We start from the raw sequence: 17293 nt of genomic DNA, 5'->3' as shown, positions 1-17293 counted from the left end.
AGTAAGATCAACGTCTCACACTGGGTCAAAGGCCAGGCAATATACAGGTGTTTAAGACAAGATTTAAAAATGAACAATGTAACTGTCTAACGTGGAAAGACAATTTATTCCAAAACCTAGATGCTTGTTGCCCGACAGATGATGATTTGCAAAACCTTGAAAAGTGACATACTGCTACAAATCTATAAATCAGTTTAAATAAATGTAAAGGCTTATTCATAGACTTGGTGTTAGAAGACCTTTTCTTATGCTTTAAATAAACCACAACCGTAACAAGAGTATTTGCTTTTGCAATATTTGTGGAACGTGTGTTGAATAAACAATCCCACTGGAAAATGACGTTTAAACGGGTATGAATAATCTTTACCCACTAGTGCACAACAAATCGGCACATAGATTTATTAAACAGGGAGACATATCTGTAGATGCTGAATTCGTAACGCTGACTAAAACAAACAGTAATATAGCTAATAATATCTTATTATTTATTTTTATATACTATTATTTTCACATAGCTGCGTTATAGTTTATGTGTATTTTAGTCAATTTTGGCCTTCTATGTAAAATGCTGCCTTCAAATGTACGTAAAGCATTTGAAGGCAGCATTTCACCCGGCGACTGTGGTGTCTCTCTTCGCCATTGATAGCGCTGTTTCACCCACTGAACGTCTACATTTCTACGAGAATAAACCATAGGGGAGAGACGCAGTATAGCCGGGTGGAGGTGGAGTCTGTAGGTGGGGAGGGAGAAGAAAGGGGAGAGGAGGAAAACGGGGAAAGGCAGATACAAGAGAAACAGGGGGAGGACGGTGGATGATATACGCTTCAAAAGTTGCATTACAACAAATTGAAGAGTTGTGGCGAAGAGGAATAAAGCAAGATGATAACGCCGTACTTCCTAGAGAATTTCTGGGTAGGTGGTGCTTTTTTATTCACGGTGTTTACACCGGCGCTATTCTCATGCTATGTTCCCTGCTTATCATGTTCATGCCAATCAGGAATCAAGTGTTATTCGTTTTGCAGAGGAAGTCGTCTAGCTCACAAGCTTAGTTCCCTCTGAAGTCGCAGTGTCCTGGTCAGCAACCCCGCGGCCACCGCTAATTTCCTTCGGCAAATATTTTGCTACCCCGGGGTTTGGGCCTCTGTGAACCAATCTAACTTGAAACGTCGAAGCGTCCACCCCTGTTCTCTGTCAATTGGCTCGGTCAGGATCGCTTGGAACGTATATGGTCAGTTCCCTGAATGCTATTGGACGCCTCGGCTGTCAGTCATAGCCGTTGGTCGTACGCGTCATTTTCTTCCGTGACAAAGTTTCAGTGAGACACCAGATGTTAGTAAGTTAGAATAAATTTAAAAGCATCAATACCAACCTAATTAGCGATACTTTATTTCGTACAGCTGGTGCCGCAAAGCACAGGCTGTGTTAAGCTGAGCTCAGCGCTTTCTGCGTACTGCCTAAAGGTCATTTCTCTTCCGATAATAATTTGACGTGGCTGTGTCAAAGCAGGTGGGAAAGTAGAAGTCTGCCTTTACTACTTGTTACACTACACCGAAGTCACAAAGATAGTGCCATTAGAAGTGAAACTCGCACAGCATTAGCCTCATTAGGGCTACTCCATGTCAAGACGGTGTATGTATTGCACTATAACAAGTATGGGTTATGCGTTATAGCTAAAATGTTACAAATTCTAACAGCGACATAGTTTTGAATAAAACCCATAAGTAAATTTGTAGCTAAATGTTGTAACTTCCCCCTTTCTTTTTCTGTTCTTTTTGTTAATCTGTTACTCATTTATATATAATACAACAGGACTCTCAGCTTGAAACAACCAATCAGAATCTGTTCTTGTCTTCTTTAAGGTGGACAAACACATCCTTAAGTTTTAGCCTTAGTTGAACTCTGGAGGTGATCCAGGGCTTATAAAGGGACTGTAATGAATATTTGTGGAAAACTACATTAAGCTAAGTGCTTGAAGTAATTACCAATAACACTGCTGTTACCCACTAACGCCTTTTTTGTTCCTAAATGAGAGTTCATCACTGTCTAAATGGCAAAAAGAGGAGCGATCAGAGACACTCCTGACTCTTCAATCTGCCCTTTGTGCCCTGCTGTGAGCCACAAGAGAATCCAGTGATGGTAGCGATCAGCTGTGTGTTTAACATGCAGGACACACATGAGCGCACATACTTGGCACTGGGAGGAGATGCATCCTATTCCCTTTTGACTCGACTACAAATCATCATCATCTCTATCAGACATATTGAGTTTTTCAGTTTGTTTGTTATACTGCTAAGCAGAGAGGTTTTCCCCATTCACATCCCATGATCTTTCACCTTTTTTTCCGATGTTTTCATTACATTTTTTTTTTGCCCTTGTTTGTCATCTATACAAAATGGATCTCCTCAGCTGAATATACAAGTTCTTTAGGAATTCAGGCAGTGCTGTTTATCTGTCAGTAGTTGCAGCACTGGACTGGTCACCAGCTGCAACATTTCTACTCCTTGGATTTATTTGCAGGCTTTGTTTCATTTCCTTTTTCTTTCTCTGTACGAAATCTAAGCAAGAGTTTGGTTTCTTAATGGAAGTTCTGGCGCAAAAGTGCAAGATGTGGCCTATGTGCTGAAATGCCTGAGTCATTGGATTGTTGTAGCAAAACTATGATGACCTTATGTTTAACATGGAGTCTCAACAGATTAGCACTGAGTAGGCAGTATAGAGACAGCCAGTATGTTGTCTTATATATTGTCCCACACTTCACACGCAGCGTCCCAATGACACGGCAAAGAGTGAAGTTAATAAAGTGGTGGACAGGAGTGACACACATCCTTTTGGCTGCCTCATTTTCTTCAGCTGTCTCTCAAATCAAACCAGTATGGCTCTGCCTTCAGAGGAAGGGCTTGTTGAGGTTTTGTAACTGGATTGAGTGGTGGTTCAACCCAACAGCCTTGAGAATCAGTAGCAATTTTCTAAGATTACCAGAGAGTGAAAACATTACACTAATTATGGTTTTTGTGTGAAACAAACATCCTGCCTCTTGCTGGTTGTTGTTCATTTTTCCCTTTATATTTAAATGAGTCGGTTTTAGTTGCATTAGACCAACCCGTTTTGGCGTTATCATCCCTATCAAGTTAAGTAATGGTCAAGTTTTCATTTGTTTCTACCACAAACAAAGCCCAGCCTCTGTGTGCATACCGCATACTAAAGCTGCGTGTGTTGTCTGTGATGAGCTGTGATAGCTCAGTGCACCGCTCCCAGACCTCTCTGGTCACATGACTGAGGCCAGACACTCTGATGTCAAGGCACCGTCTGCGCAGCTCATGTCTGTGTGCTCTACAGGCTGTACCGGCCACCGTTTACAGTCTGTGTTGGAGAGACACTGTGTTGTTTGGCTCTGTCTAAATTCCTCAGGGAGAGCGTGCAATTCTTTCCACTGCTCTCACCTGAGCACACACCGGAACAGGAGAAGAAGTCGTGTCAGCTTAGACACTTCTAATCCTGTGTATTGTTTCCCCCTTCCTAAAGCACAACATCAGTGCTGTAATAACAAGCATGGGAAACTTCTGAAGTTTTTTCATAAGTTTCCTCTAGAGCTTAGGTAAACTGCTACACTGTGCCACTTTCCTGCCTGCATACCAAAGATTTACACACTCAGCACCTATGTGCAATAATTCATTTGCCCATAATCCCAACTTCACACATTTAGCACATTAGAAAATTTTAAATTGTAATTCTTTACTCAAGCACATTTATTACATGTCCTACATATATGTTGTTTAACTGAAAAAGCATTGCACACAAACATCAGTGTTTACTGAGGCAGACAATCTTACGAACAAAAATAGCCTGAAATAATGTAAGCATTCATTTACTCCCAGGCTTAGTCTTTTTTAGCATTCTTTTGCAGTTTGGAAGGTATAGTATAACAATATGCAGTATGATAAACAACAATAGGCAACAACCACTTGATTCCCTAAATAAAGGATATTGAACCAGCATTGTAGTCTGACAGGAGGAGAATGAATTCCTGTCCATCTCTGTGCAGCAGATGTTACATGATAAACCATAGCACTGTGGTTTGGTTTATCTTTCCTTTTTAAGGTGGTAGTTAAGATTAAAGCTGTCAGTTTCTTTTTGTGTTCAGTGCTCAGTATTGAATTGCTGTAAATATAAAACATGGTTTTCAAAGATATGTTCTTACTGACTTAACAAATAGATTGTTTGCTGGTGAGAAAGCCATGTACTCTGTCTAGTACATAGACTGTTATAACATGTACAGAGTTTCTTCACTCTGTATAATGACTGTTTTTTTTTTTCTTTATTGACCATTCTTCTCAGCTTTCATAATTTACATCACACTAAATTGCAAAAGTCTTGCCACCTCTTATTTCTTTATATTTTGCTAGAACGGTGGAAATATGTGCAGCGATTTTTTTGAAATTTCTGCAAACATAAATGCGATAATAGTTTATAAAGCAAAAAATATATGTGCAGTTCTAATGAGCTTGTAAGTGAATATTTGGTATGAACACCTTTATTTTTAAACACAGTGTGCACTCATGCTTTGTGGTACTTTCTTTAAGTGATCTTAAGGAATCGTTGTCTGGACTTCTTTAAGGACATTTCAAAGCTCTTCTTTGAATCTTGGGTGCCTTTTATTTTGTTCTCTGTCAAGATCCTACACTGCTTCAACAATGTTAGGGTCCGGGCTCTGGGGAGGCCAGTCCATGACTGATTGTGTTCCATTGTGTATTTTTCTAGCCAGGTATACTTTTACTCCATTGGCATTGTGTTTGGGATCATTCCCATGTTTGTAAAATGAAGCTGTTGCCAATTAGACATTTTCCAGGTAGTATTGCTTGGTGGGACAAAAGCTGATGGTACTTTTCTGTATTCACAATACCACTCCAACACCAATAGCTGAAATGCAGCCTTAAACCATGACATAGCCTCCATAATGTTTTACAGTGTACCGCTCTCCTGACTTCTACTGTGCATACTGACAAATTGAACTGAAAATGTTCTGTTTGGATTCATCACTCCATTAGATCTGTTGCCAGTGTTTTTCGGTCTAGTCAGGCTATACCTCAGCCTTTTCTCCCTGTTTCCCTTTCTTAAGAAGAGCTTCTCAACAGTCACCCTTTCACTGAAACCATTTGTGGTGAGGCTTTGGTGAACAGTAGCTGGAGCCCCTGAAGGGCCAGATGCTGGATTGTTCCTGTTTCTTACGAACATGACTTTGAGATACTGTTCATCTGCCTGCCACTTCTTCTGCTGTTCTTAGCTAAAGCCTCTTTGGGAATTAGCTTGTTGATACAAAATGCTATTTTCTGTCTGCCAAACTGTGTGAGCTTTGGCATTTTTCATAGATTCAAGTAAAGAAATAGAATATCTGTTTTTTGGGACAGGCTACTAGAGCCAAAGTGCCTAAAGATACAATCAAAATTGGTTATTTGCTAAGTTGTCTGTTACATGTGTGTATATATAACATTAGTTCATCCCTTTGAGTTAGGTGCCTTTTTATCATTGAACAATTCATAGGTCAGTGTTAAGTGACCTACCAAGCAAACAGAAAATTTCTCTGAAAGGTGTCAGTTACAAAACCTGAAGTGAAAATGAATGAAAACGGCCACTGTCTAAAGAAAAACGTTCAAACTGTTGCTCAACAGTTTGAACCACTGAAGACCAAAAAATGACAAAATCTGGTTCATTGGAATCAAAATATAAAGATATAAGTGGTGGCTAAAACTAAAACTGAATTTTATAAGCAATTAATGATAAATATGAAAAGCAATTCTGCTGTTTGCTCTATGAGAAGTCAAAAATATTTAAAGCAGCCCACTTCTGAGTGAGATTAAATTTGATATGATTTCACAGACAGTAATCCCAAATAAAGATAAAGTGGTGTTTAGAAATAAAAGCTTAAAACGTTGTACAGGAAAGGTGTCACAGAACCGCGAGTCACCAGTGTTTGTATAATTATTCTTTCCTTGGGCAGTTGTCCCATCAGCCATCTGGCTAATTTCAACTGGCTTTAAATTTAATTCCGGATTTAATAGTTCTCTTTTCTTTCCCCTCATGGGTGAAACTAGTATTACCTATTTTTTTTGGCCTAAAGCATACAACTTATTCTTTAGTTCCCTGTAGTCTGTGCAGTGTAGTGTAGCACGATTTTCTCATTCTAGCACCTGTTTCTGTAATTATGCTACAACCAGCTGACACAGCTTGTTCTCTTCCCTTTTTTAATGAATTCAGTCAGTTCATAGGAAGCTGTCTCAGTTCATCTGTACTGTTTGCTCAAACAAAGCACTGTTGACGTATGCTAAATTCTCAGTAGGTTATCGTCCAGTTGGGGTGGGCACATGTAATGTGTGGTTGGAATATTAAACAAACAGTGTTTTCATTGATTACATCACAGACATGAGTGTGAAAAAAATTGCGTCACTCTGGTATCACTTATGTATTTATCTAAAATGTACATAATATTTATATATTTATATGTATTTTTACATTTCTCTCTACTGCTTTAGAAATTTATTCCAGCCTTAGCAGTTGTGGAAAAAAAAAAAACGCCCTTAGCTGTTTCCCGTGTTTCTTTTTCTTTTGTATTCATTGATATCAGGTACCAGTTGAACACAGTAGCTGAACAGAATGGGCTCTCTTCCTGTTGCCTTTCTGCTTTGTGTTTTCACTTACTTTCGTCACTTCCCTGTTTTGTAGTACGATTGGCCAGTCTCTCTTAGTTTGTGTTGTAAAGTGTTGTGTAACATGTGGTCTCATAAACTGTGCTTTATCTTCCTATATCTTTGACATCTAATGTGTGCAGTAGTTTGCATGTCGTGATTGCTGTTAGTGGGGTAACAGCTAAACTTTTTTTTTTTTTTTAAACTGTTTTCTTGTTACAGTAGGAAGCACACCTCAGTGGTCTGCTCACTGGCCAGTGAGCTGTGACCTGGAGAACAACGCTTTCCTTTTAGTGTGTATTTTATTTGTATATAGTTATTTTGGAGCTTCTTGACATAAACTTCCTGAACATATGTGGAAAAAGAAAACTAAAGCCATTAGTTAATGCTTTAGCCTTTAGGCCAAACTGCTGACAGTGGATTGCTTCAGGAACTAGGAAATATCTGCGATGGCCTCGGCACGAGGGGAAACTAAGCTGGACTGCAGATTTATACGAGACTGAGGGTGAACTCTGGTGAACTGGAGTCTTCCCATATTGTGACATGCATTTTAGTTAAACTTTTCTTATTTGTATGTCACATCAGACGGCATCTCATCACCAACTGTGGGTTTATCAGCATTTATTGCTTTTTCATTTCATTTCCCAAAATGTCACAACAAGTGTGCCAGTAAAGTGTTCTTAGTCATGTTACCGTTATTGATTTTTGTTTGACATCCTTTGAGGCTTCTAGTATGCCATGTGTCCTCCTGAGCTGAAGCAATCAAGAAGGCCAATGAGGAAGTAAAGCAGGAAAAAGAGGATATTTTTAAATCGAAAATAAATCTGATGACGTTCTCTAGTCTGGAACTTTATCTTCTTTGTCTATGTTTCTGGGGGAGGGAGAATGTTAAATTATTCAACTTTGTCCTAAAGATCTATCTTTATTTCTGTTTTCACACTTGTATGCCCAAGTTTGGCTTAAATATGTTAAAGAAGGTTATTACCAGTGTCGGAAAGCTATTGCTTTAGAGTAGGGGTCAAAAGACTCACTTTTAATAGAAATTTTTGACCAAAGAACTGTTTGTGATGCCCTAAAAAAACATTTAAGCATCATACAGAATGACATGTCCTATTAGGTCTAAATTAGCATGGCAACATTGCTAATAGGAGTGGAAAAACAAAAATCTTTTGGCACGTGAACCAAATGTGAAGTCGAGGAAAAGTCTGTCCTCCAAATGTTTCAGTAAAATAATAAGTAGCAAAAATAAAAGAATAAAGACATTGGGTAGTTTGAATTTAATTTTGATTGAAGTCCAAGTCAATAGAAGCAGGTCTTCATTTTTTTTCTTTAGCTGCATATAGCAGTAAGTACTCAGACCTGCAAACCACAATAACAACAACCAAAACAAATTAAAATGCTAGAAATAGTTTATTTTCATATCATATTCATGTCTATGGTTCTGTAGCCATAGATTTGCAACCCCTGCACAGGGTTAGAAATCGAGACCAGATCTATTTTCCAAAGACCAATCATGCGAATACAAACTCATCATAATCAGTTTTATTCCACCACATCTGATGGCATCAGATGGATTATTGATTGATTGGTTATGCTGATTTTTGCAGTGGTCTAAACAAGCCAACTTTTCTGTCAGTTCTAGCGTTTAATATTTCATTTCTCGCTTTGCTCAAGCATATGTAAGACAGTGGCCATGGCTGTTCTGTGCAGATTTCTGCTGCTGTGAAGCTGCAAAAACACGTCATTGTCATTTCCTATAAACTCGCTAACACAAGCCAATGTGAAATAAGTCATGTCAGACAACAGCAGTTTTATAAACATATAAAATCTGCACTCCTAATGCAGATATCATGTGCTGATATATGAACTGTCTACAGTAGCTCAGTTCAGTCCTCTTTGTCCCTGTCACCACAAAGGGTTGCAAGGTCGTAATGCTTTCTACTGCAATCGCTCTCAGGCTGTCCAATTCACCTCAATCTCCCTCTCTTTAGTTGTTGGCTAATTGTATTAGCTTCAAAGAGCCACACATTTGCTTGTACAATCAAAGCTAGGTTTTGTAGTCAGTGTTGTGTTTCAAATGGTTTTGTAATGTGTAACAAGCCTTGGCTGATCTGGTGTTAACCTCTAACTAACTGTCCCAGTCGCTCGTAAATTTCACACATTCCAGTTACCCTAAAGTGCTACTGCACTAAAACTTAGCAAACTATATTTACAAACAGAAATGTACAAGTATTGTCGACAACACTGTACATGTAATGTACATTTAATGTCATTGTTCGTTTTGAGATAAGCTACTGCACATAATATAGGTAATTTGTAAGGATTTGAGGGTTATAAAAATAAATACTAAAAGATATATATATGTTGATAATACTGGTACCCGGGTAGTTTATATATCAGTTTTTATCCAGATTGATTAACGTGTCTTGGAGGGGTTTGGAAACAGACATAAATGCACTACAGTCATTATAGTACAAGTTCAATCTTTTTATTTTACCCAGTCACTCACAGCTGCTTTGGCCAAAGGCATTATGTTTCCAGGTTGTTCATCCTATTCTCATGAATGTAATATCTCAGCATCACCTGGAGGGGATTCATGTGCCACAATCATTCATTTTAACTCGGGGATGAACTGGCTAGACTTTGTTGGTCGAAGGTCGAGATCAGCTATAGAGACTAGCTTGTCCCAGACCCCATTTTTAAAGTATTCTCTAGCAGCTGCATGAACAAATCCATGTAAGATTTGCAGCCAGTAAGTTACAAAATACAGCTTTCCCGTGTGCTTCACACTGTATAAGGTGGTATTTTAATGCATGTTTTCCTGATCCTATTTCAGAAGGCATTTGTATTTGTATGCTAAAGTGGAAACAGTACAAACAGTAATTTCAGAAACACTGAAGGTGTGTCCAAAAGTTAGTGAAATTAATAACCAGGACAAGTCCCATGTTTAAACTTTCATCAACTTTACTGTGAGCAATTGACGCAACTTCCAGACATTTTTTACATCTGACAGGGCGTAGGATTGTCCAGACAATCAGAGCCTGGAAGGTCAGCTAGTGACCAGCCATGAGCCTCAAAATAATATGCAATGAGCGCATCACTTCCTGTGTGGATGCCCTTTTAGACGAGTTATTTCAGACAGCAAAAACTTATGACTTATAGTTGTATATGAAGATGAAGAATTGTACTGTGACCTCACTAAACATTTTTATGTCATGAGTTCTCATTTATGAGTTTTCTTTTTATGCTTTGGGGAGATTTAAACACACAGCAAGTTAAGTTCATCTTCTCTGTGACATCCTAATGTTTTACAAAGCCTTTTTTCCGGGCATATTTAATTCCATAAGTCAGCAAAAGAAGTGGCAATACGAACATAGTTTACATTTGATCAGATACTGAACTTTTCTATTCCTGCAAAATGATCTATAAATATAACCGCCTGTACACATGCGGTGTCATGTGTGTTGACAGTTGTTATCTGTAACTTCAGTGGTTTAGGAATTATACAACCAGCAGAAAATGGAGGTGGGAATAAACAGACAGCTGGCGATCCAATATTGTGAACATATGTTGTGATTTTTCCTCAACTGCAAATTATTCAAGATTCAAGATGTGTTGTGATGTGTGTTATGTCCTCAAAGTTAAACTCTGTCAGTATCTTTTTTATACAATAAGCTAAAGTTATCTCACTTAAGTTATTTTTTTGTTGTAAAATGAGATTGTTAATAAAACCTCCTGTTGGCATTGGATGAACCCTGATGAAGTCTTATATCATTTACAGTTGCACTCAGCAACCTCCCTGTTCTGTAGGAATGCAACAAGAATACAACCAGCTGGCAGCCACTTGAGTCAAGTTGTGCTCATTGACAAAGACTCATTCAGATTAATGGCAACATGTTGGCAATCTTGACTACATTTATAAAGTAGATAACAATTATTTGCAGACATTTGGCAATCTCTTTGAGAGTGATTGCACCCAGTCCAAGTCAGACTGCGAAAGGTTGCCTCTTATTAAGAAACCTTTGCAATCATTTAGCAATCAGAAGTGGTAATGAATGTGCAACACCCTCAGGTTTTGGACAACCATCCTATTCTTACTCATGTAACTGAGCCAGTTACGAGGTAGCTTTGTCAAGCTGTGTGTGTCCAGTGTTGGATGGTTCTTCGTTTGAGCTTATTTAATGTATGTTTGCTTGACTAATGTTGTCTCAGGATGGTGTTGTATGAGAGCCCTCTTGTTTATAAGATTCGCAGATCATTTAATTTTATTCAATAAAATGTAGATATTTGGTGTGTTCCTGTATTGATACAATATTGGCACGCAAAATATCACAACATTATGGGTTATCGATTGTTCCGCTACCCCTAGAAGACAGTAATTCTGGTTAAAACAAAGCCTGCTGTTTTTCATCTAGATTAATTATTTAGAATGTCTTTGCATTTTTAAAGTGCAACTGGACACTGTTGCCCAGTGGCATGGTTACAGCAGCACAGAAAGCTGTTCAGGTGTGTCTTTCATTGTAGGTTTTAGCCTTCGACCAGTCTGCTGTTGATTTGCTAATTTCTAAGTGTTGTTGCTCTTAAACATGGCCAAGATGAATATGGTCGACCAGAGTTTGCTGCAGATGCAGATAGAAGCTATGCAAAAAATGAGAACGCTGCTGCTTGAAAAAGCCTTAACGGTAATGTGTAATCAATAGCAGAGGTTCTGTTGCTATACTTAATGGTTTTTACAGTGACTGAGCATCAGCTTCCACGTTTTTTTGTTTCTGTCTGCAAAACAGGGGGAAAAAAATAATGGCTTTGATGTGCTCTACCATAACATGAAGCATGGCCAAATTTCCACCAAGGAGCTGACAGACTTCATCAGAGAAAGGTAAGACACAGTGTTCTGGTACGCATCAAGGGCACAATGTGGTTAATCTAACACAGTGAACACATTACTAATTAACTGGTTGCACTCTGTCTAGCTCTTCAATACATGTCTTTCCTGTCCATGTGGTTTTTTGGTATTTAAAAGTCTTTCTAAGGCTATAACCTGCACGTCCAGTTCCTCATACTGTGCGTATAATAACTTCCAGATTCTTTGCTGACACTTCCATGAATATTCACGTTGAATTTGCAAGTTTGTTACACGCTGTAACCTTGAACAACACTGGGCTGTTTAGGGGCTTTGACTAATCATATAGAAATCTCTGTTAGGTCTTCATATGTCATAATCGATTGAGTGATTAAGTTCAGTTGAGTTTTTTTGGTTGGAGAAAGCAAATAAGAAGAATAAACCAGGGAAGGTGAAACCTCACAAAAAGACATCTATATATGATTATAATTTGAAAATGATTTAATCGTTGCCAACTGTTTCATTTGTCCATATTGCTGTAAACTTACACATCCTTTACCACCTCCACGATGACTCAGTTCTTTGTGGGAAGAGGTGTGAGTCTGTAACCTGCCACATGACGGATGAGCTGGCTCTGGAATTCAGCCGTGGATTCCACTGTCTGTTCCTCCTGTTGTTGAGGAATGCACTCAACTCGCTTTGAGTTGATCAGATTACTTTATTGAAAGATAAAAATAGAATTTGCGCCATCACGATCAGATTCCCACTTCATGATTATTTTAATCAATAAGTTTCACAGTAGAAACATTTCCAAATATCTCTAAAACAATCATGCTACCAGTCATATACAACAACAATTAAGTAATTATTTACAATAATACGAAAGTCCTCCTTGGGCACATAGCACAGTCATTTAACATGTTTATTTTTCCAATAATTCCACATCTTTTTATTGTTCTTATTTCTTTGGTGGCAGGTTGGCTGATAGGAAAACCACCACCTTCATATTTTTTGCCACTAGCCGTTCCAACAATTGTGACACTCACCTGCACTTTTTAAAGCATCCACCTCACTTTGATGTTTTTATTTATTAAACCTTTATTTATACAGCTAGTCCCATTGATACTCAATGTCTCATTTACAACAAAGACCCGTAATAAACATTGTAAATAATCTTTCAGATTTTTGACTTTGCTTAAATATTAACACTCCTCCTACGCTACAGTGGTGCTATTCTTTTGTACACTAAAATTAATCAATGCATTATTCATGGAGGAGACAGAAGGTCAGTTAGTGTTTTACTTACTGTGTGGATATGCTGCTTTGCGCCAGCTTCCTAGTCAGCTTGGTCTTTTACCATTTAACAGTGTTTCAAAATCTGCACTATGGCTTCCTCTGCTGGGGAAAGCAGCTATGTGCACTGTGTGTCTGTCAGTTAATGAAATCTCAAAGGGACACACACACACACCACACACACACAACAGTGTCTGCTAATTAAACTTCACATGGAGTAATGAGAGTGATCCACATTTTGACTCTCAAAAGTACTACCAGTCCATCACTAGCAGCTGTTAGGTCCCAGTGCTTGAATATGGTGCCTATTTTCACCTTTGTTTCAGCTTAAAAAACTGAACGAGGGAAAGGAGAAAGAGACGGCGTGGAGTCCGTTTCTCATTTTCAGCAGACGAGGAAGTAAAGAGAGAAACAAAGAGCACCCTTGTTAACGTAAAAATGATCAATTATTAAGCTTATAATTATTCACCATGAGAGAATGGATATCAAATATGGAGAAGAAAGTATCTAATGTCTTTAAATTTAAATTCACTTCCCTGTCATGTGTGTCACACAAAAAGCATCAAACACTGTAGACTTATTCATAAATGTATTTTAACAATTTATGCTTTACATTTTCATATAAAGGACTTAAAATCAACCAACAATCACTTTTAAAAATCCATTGACGTATGTCTTGGAATAATAAGTTAAAAGGTAATCTAAGGTCTAATAAGATCCCTATTTCAGAAGTACAAACACAAACTTCCTTAGGATTAATTTAAAGACTGTAGTTCTGCTTGGGAGCATTTATAACATGATAAAGTTTAAAAAACAAACTCAGGCTATCGAAAGATGCAGAAGAAGAAGTGTAGGCATCTCCACTGTGCTGCAGACAGTGTCACAATATCCTGTGCGTGATTATGTGTGTGCGTGTGTGCCTATGCTGGGTGCATGCATTTGCCTATGTGCACATTTGACCTGCTTCCCCCTGGCTGACCTCGTTTGGGAGACACAGATGCAAAATTCACACTTTCACTACAACACCGCTGCAGTGTTTTTTTTCTCCCACTACTGTCACTTTGTTACAGAATACAGGAATAAAAAGGGAAATTGAGAGAAGCATGCAGTTCAAACACTAGCTTTCATACTCTGTCATCTTCCGCATGAGGTTTATGAACAAATCCCAAGCCAAACCACATTTATTTGCCCACACACGGTGCATGTGGTCAAACATTTATGCTGCAAGTTCTAAGTGGGTGTTTCTGGCCTGGATGTGCAGATTCTTAGCGACGTGCCCTGTTTGAGCTGCAGCCTAGTTGCAAGTGAATCGGAAAAACTTTATCATACTCTACAACACTATCCTCTAGTTTTGAGAAGAATAATTGTTATTTTGACATTGATGACATAATAGTATAGACTCATGGTTATTTGAACAGTTTATTTAAAGTCATGCTTATATATTGTGGTGTTGTGTTTTATTTCTTGTTTTTGCTCTCTTCTAGGAGTACTATTGAGGAGGCCTATGCCAGGTCAATGACCAAACTTGCCAAGTCAGCTGGCAACTTTTCTCAGCTTGGGTTAGTACCAGAGTTATTATCATTGTTTAGTGCTTTCTAGTTAGTTTTAATTTGATTTTGCTTTGAATTTTTGTTGTTTATTGAGTTTAGTTTCAGTTCGTTTGCAAAGTGGCTTTGTTCGTTTCAGTTTAGTTTTTATTGTTTGAGAATGTTTAGTTTTTATTCATTTCAGTGTTAGTTTTAGTCTGTTTTAATTATTATTGTATTTATGGCAAATGCCAGAGCAAGGATTTAGGAAATTCAGCAAAAAAGCAATCAGCTTTTTAAAAGCAGCTGACTCACATTCTTCTAGACAAAGCCTCAATAAACATGTCCATCAAAGCCTCATCAGGTAGTTTGTAAAAATAAATGTTACCAAATGATCCATTCTCAAAACTATATGTAGGATATTTTCAATATTATTTAATTGTATTTTACTTAGTTTTACAATTTCAAGAAATCTTTTCAATTAATTTACTTTTAAAGAAGATGCTTGAATGAATTCATATGAATTTAAATATGTCAATTTAAATATTCTTTTCTTTATCACAGGACATTTGCTCCGATGTGGGATGTGTTTAAGGGTTCAACAGAGAAGCTGGCCAGTTGTCACATGGAACTAGTGAGGAAACTACAGGAACTTATAAAAGAGGTTCAGAAATATGTGGAAGAGCAGTCCAAAGCACACAAAAAGGTAAGGACATTTGGTGTTGGAGAAACTGTGAATACCAAATACTGATACAGTGCGATATGATGGTGTCAGTCTTCTGATTTTCTATTTGCGTGCTTTTAAATGGGAACATTAAAAGTGACAAGTACAAAAAAAGTCTTTTTCTTTCTCAGATCGTTTGAAGAATACTTTGATAGCTGTTTCCAGTATTGCTTCAGATCACGTGTTATCAGAATTCCTAATAATAATAACAACTTCTCACTTTCTGATTAATCTACACAACTCTGTACAGACAGCAAATAGAGACTGAAACCTGATGCGATACTAACTAATTCATTAACTAAAAGTTAGCTGAAAGTGACACACATTAAGCAGTTAGAGTGAACTATTAGCTAAAGTTTCTTAGCATCAACCCAATGATTACTTTTATGCGGCATGTTTTCTGTGTTTTTGTGTCAAACTCAGCCAACTCTTGCATCAAAATATTCTCAAAGTTTTTCTAAGCGTATTTTCCTACTACTCTGACACCGCATGAATGCACAGTAAGAGAACATTTTGAACCATGCATTTTTGATACTGACATTCCTGTAAATACTAATTGAGGTTTGATACTTGCATTGCACCGATGCTGTTTTTCTTCTAGTTAAATTACAGTGGTTTTCTGCTCCACTTTTGACACAAACTCATCTTCACTGAACAAAATAAACTATTTAAATTTAAACCCATTCTAACCTTCCATCATTACAAGTTGTTTCACACTCTAGTGATTGTCCCCAGAGTCAAAGAAGCTGAAACTAAGCCATGTACAAGAGCGGGGATATAGTTTTGGTGGATTCCATCTTGACAAAACCACAGCGTTGTGCGTGTGGTGTCGTTCTGCGAGGCATTTCTTTACACCTCACTCTGCATCCTCGTTTTGTTGAGACACAGTATGAACTCATATTTGATGCATGAAGCCACAGAGCACAATGTAAAATAGGAGATCGGCATTAGTGGAGTTGTGTTTGTGCTTTCAGCATGACAAAAAGGCTGTCACAGTTTCTCTTTATCACTTCCCCACAACTCCCTCCCCTCAGATGTTTATGTTTCTTGGCTCACTTGTTAAAACAATATAAGACTGTATTTAGATAAATGTTCATAATATAATATGATATAATACTTTACATTTTTTCCTTTTTTTATCCAGTGATGTGCACATTGCACCATAATGGTGTCTAAATGAGTACATAAGAGGGTATAGGGATGATGCTAATTAGTAAAACAGATGATCAAGCAAGGTTATGTGGTTATAGTGTTCATAAGCATTTACCCCTGCATTATAGATCTCTTTTTATATCCATGTGAATGACGAAAGGCTTTAAGAATAGATCAGATGCTTTGAGTTTTACGCAGTTTATTAATGCTAAGTGCTATACTGTGCCAAGGGCCTTTGTTCACATGCAGCCAGTTTGCACAGACACATTCAAACTCACATCATAAGCAAAGGCGTGTTGTTATTAAGCCTACCCTATATGACATGTGTGTTTTCAGACAAAAGAAGAGGTGGCGTCTACCCTTGAGGCCGTCCAGAACATCCAGAGCATCTTCCAGGCTTTGCAGAAGTCCAAGGAGAACTACAATGCCAAAATTGTGGAGCAGGAACGCCTCCGCAAAGAGGGGGCCACCCAGAGAGATGTAGACAAGGTGGGAGGTCACACTCGCACGTACACACTCCCACATAATCATGGTCTGGTAATAAGGCATGATGAAGTGCTTTAATAGAGGAGTCTATACTGAAAGTTCAACCCCAAAGGCTTCAGATGTTAAGTGGAGATCGGTTTTCTTGCCAGTTTGTCAGAGGAGCCTGAAAGACTGACAGTCATTGTCTCCAGTATACAAACACTTGATAGTCATTTATCTGTTTGTTTATGTTCTGCAGGCTGGAGTGAAAGCCAAAAAAGCCACAGAGACCTACAAATCATACGTGGAGAAATATGCCACAGCTAAGTCTGAGTTTGAACAGAAGATGACAGAAACTGCACAGGTATTTATTAGCTGGTTCTCCCTCCTTCTTTGTGCATGTGCTTTAATCAAATGCATGCTCGCAAACTCTGTTTGTTGTCTATCTCTGTGGTATGCAACACTTTTGTTGGTAAATCTGTTAGTCCTGTGTGTGTGTGTGCGCATGTGTGTGTCTGGTCCACGCTTTGAGCCCTGTATCATCTCCAGATTGTGTTTTTTCCCCCTTAACGGAATCGTTGTGTAATTGAATCCATCTGAAGCGCTGATTAGA

The 17293-nt window shown here is 38.1% G+C and overlaps 1 protein-coding gene across 2 annotated transcripts in view; it reads left to right on the top strand.

Moving 5' to 3' along the window:
- Positions 1–728: 728 nt before the first annotated feature.
- fcho2 (FCH and mu domain containing endocytic adaptor 2) overlaps positions 729–17293 on the top strand; it is a 47753-nt gene continuing 31188 nt past the window's right edge. For both annotated transcript variants that reach the window (XM_031734600.2, XM_031734599.2), the window contains exons 1-6: positions 729–912; positions 11465–11556; positions 14298–14372; positions 14904–15045; positions 16552–16704; positions 16940–17044. In XM_031734600.2, coding sequence (XP_031590460.1) covers positions 880–912; positions 11465–11556; positions 14298–14372; positions 14904–15045; positions 16552–16704; positions 16940–17044 — 600 coding nt within the window. In that variant the 5' untranslated portion in view covers positions 729–879. The remainder of the gene's footprint in view (positions 913–11464; positions 11557–14297; positions 14373–14903; positions 15046–16551; positions 16705–16939; positions 17045–17293) is intronic.

Source organism: Oreochromis aureus, linkage group 7, assembly GCF_013358895.1.
Source record: "Oreochromis aureus strain Israel breed Guangdong linkage group 7, ZZ_aureus, whole genome shotgun sequence".
Classification (NCBI taxonomy): domain Eukaryota; kingdom Metazoa; phylum Chordata; class Actinopteri; order Cichliformes; family Cichlidae; genus Oreochromis; species Oreochromis aureus.
The sequence above is the reverse complement of the archived record's forward strand: the minus strand, read 5'-3'. Positions and strand labels throughout refer to the sequence as shown.